At 43.4% G+C, this 20,515-nt stretch overlaps 1 protein-coding gene across 1 annotated transcript in view; it reads left to right on the top strand.

The window, feature by feature from the left end:
- LYST (lysosomal trafficking regulator) overlaps positions 1–20,315 on the top strand; it is a 190,005-nt gene extending 169,690 nt beyond the window's left edge. The window contains exons 47-52 of the mRNA XM_036277375.1: positions 2,694–2,792; positions 9,215–9,354; positions 9,843–9,940; positions 16,777–16,933; positions 17,329–17,400; positions 18,282–20,315. Of these exons, the coding sequence (XP_036133268.1) occupies positions 2,694–2,792; positions 9,215–9,354; positions 9,843–9,940; positions 16,777–16,933; positions 17,329–17,400; positions 18,282–18,420 (705 nt within the window). The 3' untranslated portion in view covers positions 18,421–20,315. The remainder of the gene's footprint in view (positions 1–2,693; positions 2,793–9,214; positions 9,355–9,842; positions 9,941–16,776; positions 16,934–17,328; positions 17,401–18,281) is intronic.
- Positions 20,316–20,515: the final 200 nt, after the last annotated feature.

Genomic DNA, 20,515 nt, shown 5'->3' with positions numbered 1-20,515 from the left:
CATATTTTCAATAGACATTTTTTTAATCAATAGATCATTAACAGATCTAAATTCATCTTTTAGCTTTTCTGTAATAAGAACCCAAAGTAGGCAAACTCAGTTTAATTGACATTTTAGTATACCTCAAGGGGGTCCTGAAGGATGGGATAGAATTTCCTCGGGGGGGCTGGGAGGAGTTAACTGTCCTTCAGGACAGGCGGAGGCATTGTTAACAAAACTTTTTTCCTTTCATTTGAACCTCCGGACACTGACATTTCTAATCCAAATATTAATGTATACCTTTGATCAGGGTGGGGAACCTCGTACATAACGGACCTCACAGCAAACAAAAGATTCAAGTCAAAAGACCCTTCGGATGGCTAATTAACTCGGAATGTTGGCCACTCCAACTCACAGAGGGTCTGGAGGACCCCAGGATCGGCTGGTGTTCTGTAGCCTTGGGATCTCCTGGAAAAGTCAGAAAAGTTAGCAAGAATGCATTCAAGGGGGGTACGGGGCGTTGACGGTCCTGTCTCATCCTACGGAAAGCAAAACAGTTAGAGCAGCAGAGAACACGGAACACAGACAGACAGACAACCGCGGTCAAAACACAAAATACTAATTTCAGAACAGACGCACCCGAAAGTGCCAGATGGAAACCCACCGGGTCTCCTGCACCCGAAAGTGCCAGACGCACCCGAAAGTGCCAGATGCACCCGAAAGTGCCAGACGCACCCGAAAGTGCCAGACGCACCCGAAGGTGCCAGATGCACTCGAAAGTGCCAGATGGAAACCCACCGGGTTTCCTGCAGACGCACCCGAAAGTGCCAGATGCACTCGAAAGTGCCAGATGCACCCGAAGGTGCCAGATGCACTCGAAAGTGCCAGATGCACCCGAAGGTGCCAGATGCACTCGAAAGTGCCAGATGCACCCGAAGGTGCCAGATGCACTCGAAAGTGCCAGATGGAAACCCACCGGGTTTCCTGCAGACGCACCCGAAAGTGCCAGATGCACTCGAAAGTGCCAGATGCACCCGAAGGTGCCAGATGCACTCGAAAGTGCCAGATGCACCCGAAGGTGCCAGATGCACTCGAAAGTGCCAGATGGAAACCCACCGGGTTTCCTGCAGACGCACCCGAAAGTGCCAGATGCACTCGAAAGTGCCAGATGCACCCGAAAGTGCCAGATGCACCCGAAGGTGCCAGATGCACTCGAAAGTGCCAGATGGAAACCCACCGGGTCTCCTGCAGACGCACCCGAAAGTGCCAGATGCACCCGAAGGTGCCAGATGCACCCGAAAGTGCCAGATGGAAACCCACCGGGTTTCCTGCACCCGAAAGTGCCAGATGCACTCGAAAGTGCCAGATGGAAACCCACCGGGTCTCCTGCAGACGCACCCGAAAGTGCCAGATGCACCCGAAGGTGCCAGATGCACTCGAAAGTGCCAGATGCACCCGAAAGTGCCAGATTAAAACAGATTGGTACCAATTTCAGAACAGATGGAAACCCACCGGGTTTCCCAGGTCAGGAGTCGGCGTCCCGACCCTGAGGGGGAAGTGCGGTTCAGCGGCGTCCCGCCCGCAACAATCCCAGAACGCTCCGGAGCTACTGAAAGGGAAATCCCTTACCCAGATCCTCGAGGCTGAAGTCTTAGTCCGAATTAGCCGAATCAAAGCCAGAACGAATGTAGGTGCGGAGGGCGAGGAGGCAGCCCTCCGCGTAGTCTGAGGAGGTCGACCCCACGGAAAAGGGGGACCTCGCGGCTGATCTCGCTGGGGCCTCCAAATGTTGTAACCCAGGAGATCGACCACACTCAGACTCCATTTTTCAGTTTTTGGGGATGTTTTATTACCTGCGCAGGGACTGCAGCCAACCTACACAGAGGAGAACTGCAGCCCCGAGCTCAGGGGGAGGGTTGCTTATATAGGGCAGGGGTCATTCAAGAGTTTAGCAGAGCAAGCAAGCTGCTTGTACAGAAGCGGAGGCAGTTAGCGATAAGCAGGAGGGAACGGAGGGGGGAGGGAGCTGGGGCGAAAGGGAACTGGGTAAACTGGGTCAGCATACATCTGTCCTGCTATTCATTCCATTATCCAAAGTTTAAAAACTAACAAATTCGAGACAGATATCAGCGGTCAGTCAGGTGCAATACACACATGTTGAACAGTAACAGTTTTATGGGGTAAAGGGAGCTTCAGTTTCTCCCTATCAGTTTCTTTACAGAGTATGCAGGACACTCTGGCCTTGGGGCCGTTTCTGTCCTCCCTTTTCTTGAAGGATGTTGCTTTTCAAATTCCCAGTGAAGGTCAAACTCTAGTTAATTTTTATGGGGCTAAAGCCCTCTATAACATTCCCCATTGTTCATCTTGCTGTCTCTGAGGTTGTTAATTAGGGCAGCTTAAAGACAAGTTGGATTCTAAGGACAGTGAGCTACAACAAAAGGACCATGTGTGTGTGCACGTGCATGTGTGTGTGTATACAGAAAAATGTAAAGTCATAAATGATGCACAGACATTTTAATTTGGAAACAGCTTTTAGGCATCTGATTGAAGTTACAGAATACTCTCTTTTTAGATCTTTGCACCGTCTAATCATTTCAAGTAAAATGTTTACCTCAAATTTTATGAATATACATTTTTTAAATAGTCATCAGAAAAGTAGAAGCATTTCTGATGCTTTTTAAACATGATCTTCTGTGATTTGTCCTTTTCCAAAGGTGACCAGTTGTGCGTGGGTGCCCGACAGCTGCCAGCTGTTCACTGGGAGCCGGTGTGGAGTCATCACAGCCTATGCAAACAGGATGACGGGCAGCACGGTGGGTCCCTGCTTGCTTGGTGGGGAGTTTGGGATTCTTGAGTCAGTGAGGGGAAGAAAACCTTTATGAAGCATAACTCACTTAATATAAAATCAACATAAAAATTTTGTACTTTAATTTTTTTTTTAATAAAGAAAGTCACCTATTTTATTATTTTTTTTAAATCCTCACTCAAGGATTTTTTTTTTTTTTTTTTTACATTCATCTTGAGACAGAGTGGGAGGGAGAGAGAGAGAAACATTGACATGAGAGAGACATACCAACTTGCTGCCACCCGCATGACCCCAACCAGGGCCAGGAAGAACTGCAACCGAGGTACATGCCCTGGGCCGGAATCGAACCTGTGACTCCCTTGTCTGCAGGCCGACACTCTAATCGCTGAGCCAAACCAGCCAGGGCTGTACTTTAATCTTTTATAGCTTAATCTTTTCTTCATATAAGCTCTTAAAATGTAAAATGTCTCAGGTCTAACTCTTTTTGTTTTGGGCTTATCAGAATCACAAACAATTTTAAAAGTAATTATGAAGGTCTTATTTTCTGATGTCACAGACAGTATTTTGAGTTATGATTTGTTTTGAATTTTGGCTTTTCCACATTCTGATGCTTACTTGCCATTTTCTCGGTGTCAACCTGAATGCTCAGGCGTATACCTCCAGATTCTGTGACATTTGAAGCTTCGGACCCTCATGGTGAACTCTGCTGTACTCTCTGGGTAAATTAACAGCAGCAAAACCCATGTCACCCATCTTGGTGTCTACCACTTACTGGAAGGAATTTTTTTAGCCATTCATTGAATCTCCAGGATTTAAGAGTTAAATTCTAAAACAGTCTAGTGAAGAAAAAAGAGACATGATTTGATGCTTCTACTTTCACTGCTGTTCCTTTCCTGAATCAACTCTGTGCGCTGTGGGGTACATGGCAGGTTCAGGTGGCAGCTCGGTGATTCTGTTCTGATTTAGAACCTTCTCTGCGCTCTTTTTTTCCATTACAATTTTCTCCATTATATATATATATATATATATATTTTTTATCCTCACCTGAGGACATGTTTTGTTTTCATTTATCTTCAGACAGAGCAGGAGGGAGAGAGGGAGGAAGAGAGAGAAAGATTGATGTAAGAGAAACACATTGAGTGGCTGCCACCCACATGACCCCAACCGGGGCCGGGGACAAACTGCAACCAAGGTATGTGCCCTTAGGGGGAACCGAACCCGGCACTCTCTGGTCTGCGGGCTGATGTGCTAACCGCTGACCCAGACTGGCCAGGGCTCTCTCTCCATTATATTATTATGTTTTACTAGGTGAAACCTTTATTCCTAGCATAAGGTAACACTAGGTTCCTTTTTTCTGTACAAGTCTGTTCCCTTTTGAACCCTTGTTAAGGTTCTTTGCCATGATCCTTGAAGTATAAATGAGACCATAATATTGTTTCTGTCTCAAAGCCTACAGAGCCACTACAGTGTTTTAAGCAGGAGTGATATGGTCCTGTTGGCATTTTAGGAAGAGCCTGAAAAGTTACACTTGAACTGGAGCTTAAAGGATCATTTCACTAAGAGGAGAAAGAGGAAGGAGTTCAGACACAGGCAGCCAGCAACATGGACGCAAAGGCATGTGGTCGGGGTGGCGGAGACTTCTGCCTGTCATTTGGACATAACATGCTGAGATGGCGGCCAGCGCAGGGCGGGAAGAGTGGGCTGAGGCAGGTCATTATGCCGTAAGAAGAGAACGCTTATGTGCCTAAGTCCTGTGGTTTCTCCCTCCCCTCCCTCCCACCCCTCCTGAAGTCTGTCAGTCTGAACCCTACTTCTGTGGCTCTGGGTCTGTTTTGTTCATTATATTCCACAAATAAGTGAGATCATGTGATACTTGCTTTCTCTGACTGGCTTATTTTGCTTAGCATAAGCATAACCAATGGACATAGACAACAATGCTGGGGGGAAGCAGGAACCAGAGGAGGGTGTCAATGGGGGGAAAAGGAGAAACATCTGTAACAAAAATAAATTAATTAAATAAAAATAAATAAATAAATGGTAATTATGTAACATGAGAAAGGTGTTAACTAACCCTATAGTCAGAATCCTTTTGCAATATATAGGTATATCAAATAAACACATTGTATACCTTAAACTTACACAACATTATATGTAAATTACATCTCAATAAAGCTAGAAAGGTGAAAAAAAAGAATGTTGAGGAATCTGGGCAGGGAAGTGTCTTCACTGTTGGGTGTCTCCTTTTTATTCCTTTTTACTCCAAAGGCCTAAAACAGATGTTCATTTTCTAACATCTCCGCTGTTCCCTGCTGCCATCGCCTTTCCCCTTCTGAGCTCACCTTCTTTCCTGTTTTCATTAATGCACTCTGATCACAGCTGCAGGGCAGCTGTCCGCTTCAGGACTCGGACCCCTTGCCCATGCCACAGACGCCAACTTAAAACTAGCTTCCTCTCTGTTTCTAATTTCCGCCTGCTTTTCCCAGCACTTACACAGCCTTGTTCTTCGTTTTTCCTACTTCCATTCTTCCTATAATATAAAATTTTAGTTGTACACTAAACAGTGTGTAGTACAGTTAAAAAAAGACTAAGTTGTCAGTATCAGAGTGACTGCACAGCAGAGCTTTGGCTGCAGCAGGTCAAGGCGCCAGTTATAATTTGAACAAACAAGACAGGCACTTCTTTTAGTTTTAAAGTTACTGTAGGCTTGTGAAGTCTCATGCTTACTTTTCCTCAGTAATATATTTGCCTGAAAGTGGGGTTTTCAGCTTATTTATGAGAGTTTTCTTTTTCTCCTGAGTATCAATAGTATTAAGTAATAAAGTCATAAGATTGACAGTTACTATTTAACCCTGTCCAAAAATGCACCTTAGCTGTATGGTTTTTGTCATTGTTGGACTTCATGGGACATAACATGGGTTTTCGCAGATGTTATTGTTGCATTTTCCCAGGGACCATCTCAACATCTTGATATCCCTAATGCTGCGGTCGTGACCCTATGCCTGTGAGGTTAGGAGGAGGCCCCTTGTGCTCACTGCTCCTTTCTCCCAACTTGCTGAAAGCCAGGGCTTCGGAGTGTTTTGTCCCCTTTTATGTTGGCTTTAACACGGACAGAGACAGACTCCCCACGTGCCATGTGGGATTTGACCCAAGTAAGTGTCACGTAACGATGTTTTCAAGGGGATCTTACAAAGCACCCTCCTGAGCTCATGCAGCACACCAGCTGGAGCGTTGACTCTCCCAGGGCAGGCTGGAGACGTATTCCAGGTGGTGATGAGCAAGCTGGCGCATTACAGGAATCATTAGCTATGAGCCCTTCATATATTAGAGAAGAATGTCTTCTAAAGTGACAACTGATTTTAAAACAGTTGCTCTCGAGTATCTTTTTACTAATTAAATAGTGTGACCTCGTCATCTTCATGTATGTGATCACCTGTGTTTCTGTGGTCTAAGCTGGAGGTGAGAGAAGAATGTATGTACAGTTTATACAAGGTAGCGTTACACCATTCGAGAACAATTTTAAAAAGAAGTAGCCAGTGCAAGATTCATATTCTACCCATAGAAATTATCTTCTGATCCACCAGGGAGTTTAGTAACACTAACTCTCCTTATCATTTTAAAGTGAAAAATCTATGAAATTACCAAAAACCACTGTAGAGGCCCTATGCCGTGGTTACCCCATAAATATTCATGGTCAGAGAGTAAAAACACACACACACACGTATATACATATGTGTGTATCTGTACACATATATAAATAAATATAAATATTCTTTAAATGTTTTAAGTCTTAAATAGCTGACAGGCCAGTAAGGAACTCTCAAGCTAGTGGGGTAAATAAGAAGGTGGAAGCTTTTACCTTGAAGGCACTTGTCAGTCCTGGAAAAGGACACTGTCCTTGACAGCCTCTTGTGAGAGGAACAGAAACACCACCAGGGACCGAGTGAGCTGCTGTGTCCCCAAGGAGGCCCTTTTCCAAAGGCTGCTCCCTGGAGGGCCACAGCACCTGAGAGTGAGGACAAGCCTGAGTCCGCTGAGACCAGCTCTTGCGTGGAATTCAGCCTGAGCTGGAATTCCCTGGAATTCCAGGAGCCTCAGTACAGGACCCTGGGTGAGGTGTGCCCAGACCAAGGTGGTCCCGACCATCCAGCAGAAACTAGATAGTGGCATTCTGTTCCACAGACAGGGGACTTCCTACAAATAATCATTTAAAGTAGTAGCAAATACACAAAAGAAGGCACACATATTTACAGATAAGAAAAAATGGTTATAATACGAAAAATATAATTTAAAGCAAATTTGATTACCATTTGAACCTTGGAAAATTTTTTAAGACTTACAATGAGAGAGGTGAGTCCAAAGTCCAGTGCTTCAGAGCTCAAGCAGAGAAGGAAGGGACTCGGGCCTTTTGGGCAGGAAATGCCCTGGTCCAGGGTACCCTGAAGCTCCATCTAAAAGGGTTCTGGGCACATCCCCATGGCCCTGCGACCCCTGGCCCTGTAGGGAGGGTCCCAGTCAGAGGAGAGCCAGAGGGGCCCAGGACTCCTGCCCATTAAAAGCTCATCTGATCACTATGACTGTGTTCAGTTAAAGGTCACTTGTCCTCATAAGCAGAAGCAACTGCTACACAGCTCAACCAGTTGTTCCAAGGAAGAACGTGAGCTGGTATTGCCTCCTCATTTGATTCTTTGAGTATAAAAATGTATTTTTATGTGACTAGCACACTGGACTATGTAGCAGTTAAAATAGATGAGCTGCACTGATACATCAGCACAGATATGCTCAGAAACGATGGTGAGCAAAAAGGCCAGATGCGGAAGACACCTAAAGAATAATACGCATACAAAGTATCAACATGACAGACAGTACAATGTATTGTTATGGTTATAGCAACGTACAGTACAACACATGTTCTACATGCATGGGAAACAAATACACAAAAAACTCAGAGTGGTGGTAACTTCCAACAGGAGAGGACAGAGAATGCAGAACAGTGCATTAAGTGACGGCTAGTCTTTCTTTATCTAAAAATGAACAGTCATATAAAATGTTAGGATTGGGTTAGCAGAGTGGTCATTATGTAGCTTTTTATAACACTTATTTCTAGTTTTCTATATTCTTTGAAGTGGAAGCATTGAATTACTTTATGACAATAAACAGCTGGCCTATGAAAGCCAGTACGGACATCAAGTCTGTGAGCCAGCATGGATCTTGGAACATCGGTTGCGGACATCACGTCTGTGAGCCAGCATGGATCTTGGAACATCGGTTGCAGCCTTTGATTTAGAAAATAGTCCATAACCATTGACAAGCAATGGTGGTATTAGTGGCATCACCATTGGTGACATGAATTGGTGCAACACTCAAGAACTATCAAATTAATACTCTGGAAATTTATTCTGAAGAAATAATTTAACAGAGAAATAAAACTTTTATACATGAAGTATTTAATTATAACTTCTATAATTTTTTTAAAATTAGAAACAATTAGCCTTGGCTGGTTTGGCTCAGCAGTTGGAGCATCAGCCTGCAGACTGAAGGGTCTTGGGTTCAATTCCCTGTCAAGGACATGTACCTGGGTTGTGGGTTCGATCCCCAGCCCCAGTTGGGATTGTGCAGAAGGCAACCAGTCAGTGTGTCGCACATCAATGTTTCTATCTCTCTCCCTCCTTCCCTCCCACTCTATCTAAAAATCAATGGGAAAATATCCTCAGGTAAGGTTTAACAAAATAAATAAAAATAAAATTAGAAACAGTTGTAAATATCTGTCAATAAAGGATGCTCATGTAAGTTATGGTATACTAACTGCATAGAATATTATAACACTTAAAAATTATTTTGAAGACAATGTCAAAAATAGAAAATGCTTATTGGAGAATGTGTAAAATATAAGATAGAGAATTTTTTTATATGGCAAATGTTACAACTATAAAAATACATATGTATTCGGACAAAGACTGAACAAGAATAGACAAAAAGAAAAAGCATATTGATGAAATTACAGTAATGAAAAAATTTTTTGTTTACTTTTATTCTTTAGAAATAATTTGATTGAATTCGTTTGAAAAATGAAATATTTGCCCTGGCCAGTGTGGCTTAGTTGCTTGGGCTTCGTACTGTGCACCAAAAGGTTGCTGGTTTGATCCTCAGTCAGGGCACACGCCCCAGTTGCAGGCTTCCTCCCCATCCCCAGTGAGGGGTGTGCAGGAGGCAGCCAATCAATGTTTTACTCTCACATCAATGTTTCTCTCGCGCGCTCCCCCTCTGCCTTACTCTCTCTCTAAAAATCAGTAAAAATATTTTTTTAAAAAAAGAAAAAGGAAATGTTTGCAAATATTTGAGTCACTTCAGATGTTTTTATTTTTGAGATAAATACTAGGATACCTTTTGTCATTGCTTTTATTTTATGCTTTACTTAATTTTTAATTTCAGCCTTCAGAGATAGAGATGGAATCTCAGGTACATCTCTATGGGCACACAGAAGAGGTCACCAGCTTGTTTGTCTGCAAACCATACAGTGTCCTGATAAGTGTGAGCAGAGACGGGACCTGCATCATCTGGGACTTGAACAGGTACAGTGGGTCTGCAGCTCCGGCACAGCGGGTCTGACATGCCACTGCTCACTGTAGGAACCAGATGCACAAATGGTTTTACACTGCATCCTAATTTCAACATAAAATGCAAACTTTATAATCTTATTGAAATCAAAAGATTAGTTAAGAATACAGTTAGGAATGCCTTATGAATAACAGGTGCATATACTGAGGAAACAAATAAGAGAATATGATTAGCCCGGCCAGTGTGGCTCGGGTTGAGCATCGACCCATGCACCAAGGGGTCACCCATTCAATTCCCGGTCAGGGCACATGCCCAGGTTGTGGGCCCAATCCCAGTGGGGGGCATGCAGGAGGCAGACATTCGATGTTCTCTCTCATTGATGTTTCTGTCTCTTTCTCCCTCTCCCTTCCTCTCTAAAAATCAATGAAGAAAAAAATATTTTTTAAAGAGAATATGATTATATTTAGTGATCATATGCAAATTCATGTTTTTGGTCTTTCAGGTTGTGCTACGTACAAACTCTGGCAGGACACAAAAGCCCTGTCACAGCCGTCTCTGCCAGCGAAACAACAGGTGACATTGCCACTGTGTGTGATTCAGGTGAGCTAGCCCCAAAATCAAGCAGAGCCATTGCTAACAGTGCATTTGGCCTGCTGGTTATATCACATTTGAACTGCTGGATACAATTCTCTGGCCCCTCCAGACCTAGATACTTTGTTAATAGCATGTATATGTATTAAAGTACAATAAGGTTTGCCCTCACCAGTTTTGCTTAGTGGTTAGAGCAATGGCCCGTTGACCAAAGAGTCACAAGTTCCATCCTGGTCAAGGGCATTAACCTCAGTTGCAGTTCGATCCCCTGCCCTGGTTGGGGTCTTGCAGGAGGCAACCAATCAGTGTGTCTCTCACATCAGTGTTTCTCTCTCTCTCTCTCTCCCTCCCTCCCTCCCTACCATCCTCCCACTCTATCTGAAAATCAATGGAAAAATATCCTTGGATGAGGATTAAAATAAATAAAGTACAATAAGGTCCAAGATTGAGTTGTCAGTTTAGGCATCAACTAATGCAAAGTTAGTATTGTCATAATTTAACTCTTTTTCTGATACAGCTAAGATTGTATGTGAGCACATGTAAGTTAAGCAAATTATTGTTATAAAAGTATCTGGATTTTCTTGCTTTTTGTTCTTGTTTTTTTTTTTTTTCCTTGTTTTTTCTTCTGCTTTTTAACTACTAACTGCTACTTTCCCCCTGAAGTGAAAAGCATCAGCAGGTGATCAAGTTTTTTTTAAAAATTCTCACCTGAGGATATTTTTCTATTTATCATCAGACAAAGTGGAAGGAAGCGAGGGAGGGAGAGAGAAAGAGAGAGGGAACAAGAGACACATCAACTAGTTACCTCCCATATAACCCAACCAGGGCTGAGGACAAACTACAACCAAGGTACGAGCCCTTGACCAGAATCAAACCCATGACTCATTGGTCTGTGGGCTGACGCTCTAACCACTTAGCAAACCTAGCCAAGGCAATTTTGAATATATGTCTTCCAGTTCCGTAGAATGATAAATGGAGGTATAATATCCCTTAAGCCCTGGACAGTTTTGCTCAGTGGTTAGAGCACCAGCCTGCAGTCCAGAGAGACCCAGGTTCGGTTCCCGCTAAGGGCGCGTACATTGGTTGCAGTTTGTCCCCGGCCCTGGTTGGTCGTGTGGGTGACAGCCATTCGATGTGTCCCTTTCACGTCGATGTTTCTCTCTTCCTCTCTCTCCCTCCCACTCTATCTGAACAAAAAATGGGAAAATGTTCTTGGGTGAAGATAAAAACAAAAACAAAAAACTTATATGAGAAAGATATATCTCCTAATCAAAATTCTTATTTGGGGTTTTAGTTTTTGTTTTTTGGGTTGTTTTAAAGATTTTTTAAAATTGATTTTTAGAGAAAGAGGAAGAGGGAGAGAGAGAGAGAACATCGATGTGAGAACAACATCTGTCAGTTGCCTCCTGCATGCCCCCTACCAGGGATTGAACCCGAAACCTGGGCATGTACTTTGACCTGGAATCAAACTGGCAACCTTTCAGTACACTGGACAATGGCCAACCAACTGAATGAGCCACACCAGCCAGGGCAGGTTTTTGTTTTTTATGTTTACATATTAAAAACAACGCATTGAATAGGAAAGAACAATTGGAAAATTTATAAATTTTCTGTTTGCATTTCTGTTCTTTAGGATCTTAAAATTGAAAGCATCCTTTGAAACATCATTTCTTTCTGTCCACTCATATAGAACATCTTTGACACATCTATAGTGGGCGGTCCTCTAAGCTGTTTGCATTTACATCAAATGTGCAGTGTCTTTCCAGATACCAAACAGTTCTCAGTTCTACAACACAAACTACGTGTCCAACAATGCAGTTCAGTTCGGACACCAACTACTTGAAGTTAGCAAACTGGGGCGTTCCCAAGACACCCCCACCAGGTTCAGTGATTCTCTAGAACAGCAGTTCTCAACCTGTGGGTCATGACCCTTTCACAGGGGTCGCCTAACACCATCGGAAAACACATATTTTCGATGGCCTTAGGAACCAAGACACCGCTCCTGTATCCGTCCCCTGGCGGGTCTGCCCACATGCAGATGCGTCCACAGACAACCTGAGGAGCTATATTAAAAGGTCGTGGCATTAGGAGGGTTGAGAACCACTGCTCTAGAAGGGCTCAAGGAAATCACAAGAACACTGTACTTGCCACCACAGCCTATTACAAAGGACAGAACTGAGCAGCCAGATGAAGAGGGACCTGGAGTGAGAGGCAGACGATGTGTCCACGTGGAGTCAGAGTGCAGCGCCTCCTGGCAGGGGAGCGTGTCACAGCCGGAACCTCTCCGAGCCCTGCTGCTTAGGGTTCTTCTGAGGTTGCTCTAGGTGCACATCATTCACAGATCACCAGCCCTGGTGACTGAGCTCAGTCTCCAGGCCCTGTCCCCTCCCAGGAGGTGGGAGTGCTGTGTCCTAACCCTCTAATCACGTGATTGTTTTTTCTGGGGACCAGCCCTTCCTGAAGCTGTCAAGCACCCCTCCTCCCCCCAGGTAGCATATAAAAGATGGTAAATTACAAGGGTTTTAGGAGCTCTGTGCCAGGGGCCTGGGATAAAAAACAATTTTTTTTTATCCTCACCCGAGGACATTTTTTGCATCTGTCTTCAGATAGAGCGGGAGGGAGAGAGGGGGGAAGAGAGAGAGACAAACATCAATGTGAAAGGGACACATCGACTGGCTGCCACCCACACAACCCCAACCGGGGCCAGGGACAAACTGCAACTGAGGTACATGCCCTTAGTGGGAACCAAACCTGGGACTCTCTGGTCCACAGGCCGACGCTCTAACCACTGAGCCAAACCAGCCAGGGCAACAATTCTTTTTTTAATTATACCACAGATACCTTTTGGAGTTTTGTTTTTACAAAATATTCATTTATTCTTATATTCAAGAAATGTCTTTAGTCATGCTTAACGATTTTAGAAGTCTTCCCATCATAGCCCCAGTCATCAAATAATGTCACGAAAACAGTTTATTTCCTAAGCAGCATAGCCAAGGGGAAAGATTTCAAACAGCTGACTTCAGTAGCACAATGTGGGCAGATGATTGATGACTCTGCTAATTGTTCTTCCTCGATTTGTACATTTGCAGCTTTCAGTATATCACATCAAGAGGGAATCTGGGAGAATAATATTATGATTATTTATAAAGAGGTCTCTACTTTCTTGTTTTGGCAACGTTTGGAAGTTGGGACTGATTTTGAAGGAGCTGAATTTTGTAAAGTTAATTACTTTCCTGCTGCCAGTAGTGATTTATTTCTGTGCTGTTCTATCACCTAGTCATATGGGACAAGAAGCAAAATTACTTCTGCTGCAGTTACCAGCACACACCGGGCTTGCAGGTGTCCCCAGGCAGCACACAATGTGGTCATGGCTAGACCTTGTTCTCTAGTTTGAACGGAAAGTCCTTCTCAACTTTTTCAAGGGTTTTTGATACATATATGAAAGAAGTCATGAAGAATATTTGGTATATACAGAACATAATAAAATAACAATTTTTTGAAAGAGAGGCCAAATTTATGTTTGGTGACTTGGACTACAGTTCATCCTCCTATTCTTATAGTCCAAGAAGGGAAGCAAGTTACTAGATTTAGTCTACCAAAAGTCTTGACCCTTTAGTGAGTACCATCCAAGTAAGTTTAAAACCAAAAGTATAAATATATGCCCTGGCTGGTTTGGCTCAGCAGTTAGAGCATCAGCTCACAGACCAAAGAGTCTCGGGTTCGATTCTGGTCAAGGGCACGTACCTCAGTTGCGGTTCGGTCCCTGGCCCTGGTCGGAGTTGTGCGGGAGGCAATGAGTTGATGTGGCTCTTTCGCATCAATGTTTCTCTCTCTCTCTCTCCTCCTTCCACTCTGTCTGAAAATAAATAGAAAAATATCCTTGAGTGAGGATTAAAAAAAATAAATTACAAATGTGTGTGTGTTATGTGTGTGGTATACATGTGTATGTTGTATTGTGTATATGTATACATGCATGTGTACATACCTACATGTACACACACACATATATTGTCTTCTCAAAAATGTCTGTCTTGGGGCTGAAGTTACAGTGGCTCATTCCTCCTGATCGTAATTCCCTAGTGCTTATTATGAGATGTAGTTTTTATAGTGATAAGATGTGAAATTTATTAAACTATGCAAGTACTATTCTAGATGGTTTCTGTATTTTTTAAAATCATTACATCACTGGATCAAAATATATGCCTTTTAATGAGGGCTCATAGCCTGGTCATGTGTTTACTGGTATAATGAAGTTAATGTCAGTCTAAGATTCAGGTGGGGATGGTTCTCCAGTTTATTTTAATTTCAGTGATGATGTATAAGAAGAATAAAGTTCTTTCCAGGAAAGCCCAACTTTCTTTTAGTTGATATGCTAAATTATACCTGAAAGCAATCCAGTATTGGGTAGGGCCTTGATATTTTTGATATTTGCAATCCTAAGCAAATGAGTAGTTAGTTCATTTTGTGGCCCATGTTTTTGGGTGACCTGCTAGGTAATTCTTCACTTGTTAAGTTCCATACTGTGCTCAGCGTCCAGGGCCATGTGCACACTCATTCTGAAGGACTGAACCGTGCAGTAACTGGGGATTACAGTGGCCAAGCCCTACATCAGTTTTTATGGACGTGTGTCCAGTAGCTTCAGTAAACCCTCTAACCTCACTGGTACATGTTGGATTACTTTATAATCTTTAAAAATCTCTTATCAGGTATTAAATTCAAAAGAGAGAGTGAAATGTAGTCTACTTATGGAAAAGATGAGTTTATCATCTTCTACATCTTGATACTTTATTTAGATAATCTCTCCTAATCAATATTCTACAATGGGAAGTCTGAGTGGAACATCAGGCATTTTAAGATCTGTGTGTGTGCGTGTGTGTGTGTGTGTGTGTGTTAAAACATAGTTACATCGAAGTTGCACCATGCAGAAGCACACGATTCAGTGGCATCGGTACATCATGCTGTGCAGTGCTGCACGGATCAAAGCGTTTTCATCATTTCAATCAGAAACCCTGTGATTCCCATTCCCCTCCCCTCCCCCACAGCTTCTGATAACCTTTCTTCTCCTTTCTGTCTCTACGAATTTGCCTGTTCTAGATATTTTATGGCAGTGGAATCATACACTGTTTGTCTTTCCATGTCTGGCTTGTCCTACCTAGCACAGTATTTCCAAGGTCCGCCACGCGGTGGCTGGTGTCAGAGCTCCATCACTTTCCGTGGTCGGATAATACTGGCTTGTCTTACCTAGCACAGTATTTCCAAGGTCCGCCACGCGGTGGCCAGTGTCAGAGCTCCATCACTTTCCGTGGTCGGATAATACTGGCTTGTCTTACCTAGCACAGTATTTCCAAGGTCCGCCACGCGGTGGCCAGTGTCAGAGCTCCATCACTTTCCGTGGTCGGATGATACTGCGTCGCACAGATCGACCACATTTGTTTATCCGGGTATTTGTTGATAAACATTGGGTTGTTTCCACATTTTGGCTTTTGTAAATACTGCTGCAGCACATTATATATTCTGGTTTGTGATATTTGAACATGTTCAGCATATCTATAAAGAAGTGTTTCCAATATTTGTTTCTTCGCTATAAAATATATTTTCATTACCTTAATAAAGGAGAGACATAAAATTCTCTACTTTCCTGTTAGTTCTAATGGAGATATAATATAAAGTGTAATAACACTGTGTCATCCAAACTTGTTCATGCCTCTTACCCTCTCTATCAGCATGAGAACATTTCTTCAAAGAAGGCAAACACAGCATCATGAGGCCCCGACCACTAGCCTGTTCACAGAGACTGGCCAGCAATTACTGCCTCCTCCACCCCCTGGAAAACTATAAAAAATTTGGTTAGTCGGCATCTTTGAAAAGAAAACATTAGTTTAATAAGACATTGATTTATAAGACTCAGTCTTAGCTCTGGCTGGTGTTAGTGGTTAGAGCGTCAGCCTGTGCAATGAAGTGTTGTGGGTTTGATTCCCAGTCAAGGTCACTTACCTGGGTTGCAGGTTCAATCCCCAGCCCAAGTCAAGGTACGTGAGGGAGGCAACCAATCGATGTGTCCCTCACATCAGTGTTTCTCTCTCTCTCTCTCTCCCCCCCCCCCCCCACTCCCTTCCACTCTCTGAAAATCAATATGAAAAATATCCTTGGGTAAGTATTAACAACAACAACAACAAAACATTCTATCTTAGACATTAGATTTCTTTTTTTTTTTTTTATCAGTGATTTTTTTTTTAGAGAGAGGGGAAGGGTGAGAGAGATAGAAACATCGATGTGAGAGAGAAACATGGATCGGCTGCCTCCTGCACACCCCCTGCTGGGGCTCAAGCCTGCAACCCGGCATGTTCCCTGACGGGGACTCAAGCCTGGGCCTCTCAGTCCCTGAGCCACACCAGCCAGGCAGATTTCTTATTCTTTTTTAAGAATTAGTTTTTAACTTTGGTAACTTTTACTGTGACTCTTTTTTTCTTCAGAAGTCACACAAGTTAGTCACTTCTTAATAGGTGAGTTCAGAGGATATTTTCTCTTGACGACTGTTTAGCTTCCTGGGCACTTTTAGGTTCAGATTTGGTAGTTCACGTGGTGAAGCATGATTCACGGTCAATTGCCTTGTTGCTGTCTGTTGCAGATTTATTTATCTTTTACTGGTTGTTGTCTGAATAATCATGCAAAGCTTCATGGGACTTACAGTGTTCACGTGACTTACTTGTTCATTCTGCATTCAGGAGCTGCCTATAAATGTCATCATTGAAACAAGCTTGGCCCCAGGGGCACCCTCCAGGCCCCAGAGTGCTGGGCTGGGAGATGCTGCACTCTGGTGACCGGCAGTGGTTTTGGTGTTTCAGCGGGTGGAGGCAGCGACCTGAGACTCTGGACAGTGAACGGGGACCTCGTGGGACATGTGCACTGCAGAGAGATCATCTGTTCCGTCGCTTTCTCTAACCAGCCTGAGGGGGTGTCCATCAATGTGATCGCGGGGGGCCTGGAAAACGGAATCGTGAGGTGAGATGCGCCCGGTCCCCTGTCTGCTCTCGTCTACGAGGAGTTTCAAAAATAAGTCTTAATATCTAGGCATATTAATGTTTAACCGTCAGAAATTTAAAACCACCTTCAGATATAGGTTCTTCCGTTATTCCTGTTTTATTTCTAAATAATAAAGATAGCTTTAGTGCAGCTTTGAAATTTTATATTGTTTGTTAACTGTTAAAGATGAACAATACAAAAATATACCCAGTTAGGTTTTTACTCCATACTCCCCCCTGCAAACTTCCCAGAAATAACTACTGTTAATAGTTTATTGTGTTTCCTTTTAGATGGTTTTTAATTAATTAACAAATAGGTGGGTTTTCTCAGTGAAGGAATTTAGTTGCATAATCAGATGCGACTTTTCCCTCTAGGTTATGGAGCACGTGGGACCTGAAGCCGGTGCGGGAGATCACGTTTCCTAAATCCAATAAGCCCATTGTCAGGTAGGACCTCCCCTCCCATTCTTCATAATAGACTTTGTGGCTGTGTTTTGTTAGAGAATAAAGCACACAGACCTAAGGGAATACATGATGAGAGTCTCATAAACAGGCGACATTTATCAGACACCAGGTGGCCCAGGACCCCGTGGCCAAAGGAGGCCTAGTCCTTGTCTTCCTGGAGCTTGTCACCTGAGCCAGGAGCCGAGTCTAACAGGCTGGCACGCTGAAGTAGGTCCAGGAAGGCCTCTCGCATTGGGAAGAGATATTTTTTTCCTTCCTTATGGAAAACACCGCGATGGTGATGGACGGCTGCAGGGTCCTAACGGGCTGATGAGCACACCGCCCTCCTCTCCTCCATAAGTGATTCAAATTCTACTCTATTAATAAATTTCTTTTCAATATACTAAATTTAAAGTTTAATGACCCTAAATTAATAATTTATTGTTATATTTTTACCTTTACCCTTTTTTCTCTCAGGGAAATAAAATATCTCCATAAATAATCATTTATTTCTATAAAGAGAAAATGTAGTACTGTTATATTTTTTAAAGTTTCCTATACCCAAGTATTCATTGTTTAAGTAATAAAGGCTAAACAAGAAGGAACCAGAGAATATGGAAGGAAGGAATGGCATGTGCCCAGCTCTGGGCCCTGACGGCACTCTGTGTCACCTTGTTAGAAGGAGCTTTGCAAACACGCCAGCAGAGCCACTAAACTGTGTGAGAGTCACAGCCGGAAACTACGGGCTGGAGGTGGCTGTTGAACTTGTCTCTGCTCCAGGGAAGACAGCGTAACTGCTTGACACAGACTCCTATGTGATCACCAGTGTGCTAATACAATCTTAAGAGACGCACTGTACGAACGGAGTTTTTTCTTTTTCACAGCCTCACGTTTTCCTGCGATGGCCACCATCTGTACACAGCGAACAGCGACGGGACGGTGATCGCCTGGTGTCGGAAGGACCAGCAGCGCCTGAAGCAGCCCATGTTCTGCTCCTTCCTCAGCAGCTACGCGGCTGGATGAAGAACTGGGCTCTCCAGCGCTCGGACTCCACACTCTGTCCATAACTTCTCCATCGCCGGAGGGTGACCTGCAGAAACGGTGACCAAACAACCCTTCCGAATAATATCAAGTCTATTCATCTGCACTGAACTCTGCAGCCTCACGGGTCCTGAGAAGGTTTGTTCTGTTAGTGATCATCTGCAGGGTGTGACCGCGTGCCCTGACCAACAGGACTGAAGCCTGGGACAGTAAATGAAAATCGTATTCTTCAAGTTTTTTCCTACAAAAATATTCTAAAGAAAAGATTAGGGTCGCTCCTTTTTCTATTATTCTAAGAGGGCCAACAGAATTTAAATTGGTTGGCTAATTGTTTATAAAATACTCTAAAAATTATATTTAAAATTTTATGCTGAGATAACTTTCAACTGCCCTCCACCCCCCAGAAAAAGGAAAGAAAAGGATAAAGAATTCAGGATTTGATCACTGCTTTCTTTAATAAGTAAATTGTTTGGTAGGTGCCTCTGCACCAAACATTTTATGGAACATCTGAATACTAAAAACAGACTACTAATGAATCTCAATATTAAAAGGCAGTTTCTGCCAGTTGCCTTCTTAATTCAAAGTAGAACCAGAATGTTTTGACAGCCTCTAATAAGAACAGGGGTATCTGATTTCAGACACATTCTGTGTCTCCATAAACGTCCCACTGAAAATCCATAACACTAGATATTGACTACCCTTAGCTGAGTCACTAAGGTTTAACACAATAAGTCTCTTCATATCTGCCATGTATAGAGTATTGAAAACTTAACAGTTTGCATTAGAAAGCCTTCACTGTGCAGAGAGTTTGCACGGATATTAATAATCCACTGGGGGTGAGACGTTTAATGTGCAGGAAGAGGTTTCTTCCCCAGAAGAGAAGGTGATGGCTTACTTTACCTTAAACATGAGGCTGAACGATTCCTGTAGGAAAGTTTCTGCTCTGGTTCCACTGACCTGTACCTGAGAATCTGAGGAACAGGAGACACATCTCACTGCACCACAGCGAACTCACTCGCTGCAGGGACAGAATCCTGAAACTCTTGGAACAGTCTCTCTGCCATGTATCACGGCTGTGTTTCTACTTGGGTGCTGCTGGATTGGCTTTGGAGACACTAAAATATCTGAGTAATGTTACACGGGATAAAAATATGTATTCCTGCCTGAAAATAACTGGCGTGTTTGTGATGAAAATTTGACTCATATGGTGTTTACAGAACTACTTTTGTAACTTCCAGACTTTCTAAAACAGTCTGCTTAGAAACTGTTTAAAATATAATTCCCAAGTCTCTGCGTCAAGATCAATACAGGAGGCCGCGAGTGGCCACGTGCGCGGGTGACCTGAGGCCGCACCAGTGTCACCACAGCGCCAGGCTGCGCCCGATCCTGTGCGCACAGACTGCCGGGAGTTCTGAGGTCCAGACAGGTGCAGACATGACATTATTCCTGTTCACGTTGAAGTGATTTGCTTTGTTTAAAAAAAAAATTGCAGCTATTGTCTAGCATTCATTTTTCTACTGAAAACCTTAAATTAGTCCCATTAGAATAGGGTTGCTACTCAGTCTCTTTTTTTAAGGCTGAATTTCATCAGTTATCTCGAGGAAATATGCAAAATAACTGGTCTTATTAAGAGTGCAATATTATATTTTTATGTAAAAATACAATTGAATATGGGGGGATTATTTATTCAGCATGAAACTTCCTCTGTACGTGTCTGAGGCGCCTCTGCCGTGCATGTCGCAGAGACGTTCCTGGGATGACCGCAGCTCCTCCTCTGTGTGCATGGCCACTTCCGACGGAATAAAGTCACAGGAACGGATTTGAAGACTTATTCTTTATACAGTTTAAACATATGGCCAGGCCCTGGCCAGTTTGGCTCAGCGGTTAGAGCGTCAGCCTGTGGTCCTGAGACCCGGGTTCGGTTCCCGCTAAGGGCACGTACCTCGGTTGCAGTTTGTCCCCGGCCTCGTGCGGGTGGCAGCCACTCGGTGTGTTCCTTTCACATCGATGTTTCTCTCTATATATCTGTTCCTCTCTCTCCCTCCCACTCTACCTGAACAAAAAATGGAAAAATGTC

This window comes from Molossus molossus, unplaced genomic scaffold (genome assembly GCF_014108415.1).
Source record: "Molossus molossus isolate mMolMol1 unplaced genomic scaffold, mMolMol1.p scaffold_m16_p_23, whole genome shotgun sequence".
In the NCBI taxonomy this organism is placed as follows: Eukaryota; Metazoa; Chordata; class Mammalia; order Chiroptera; family Molossidae; genus Molossus; species Molossus molossus.
The sequence above is the reverse complement of the archived record's forward strand: the minus strand, read 5'-3'. Positions and strand labels throughout refer to the sequence as shown.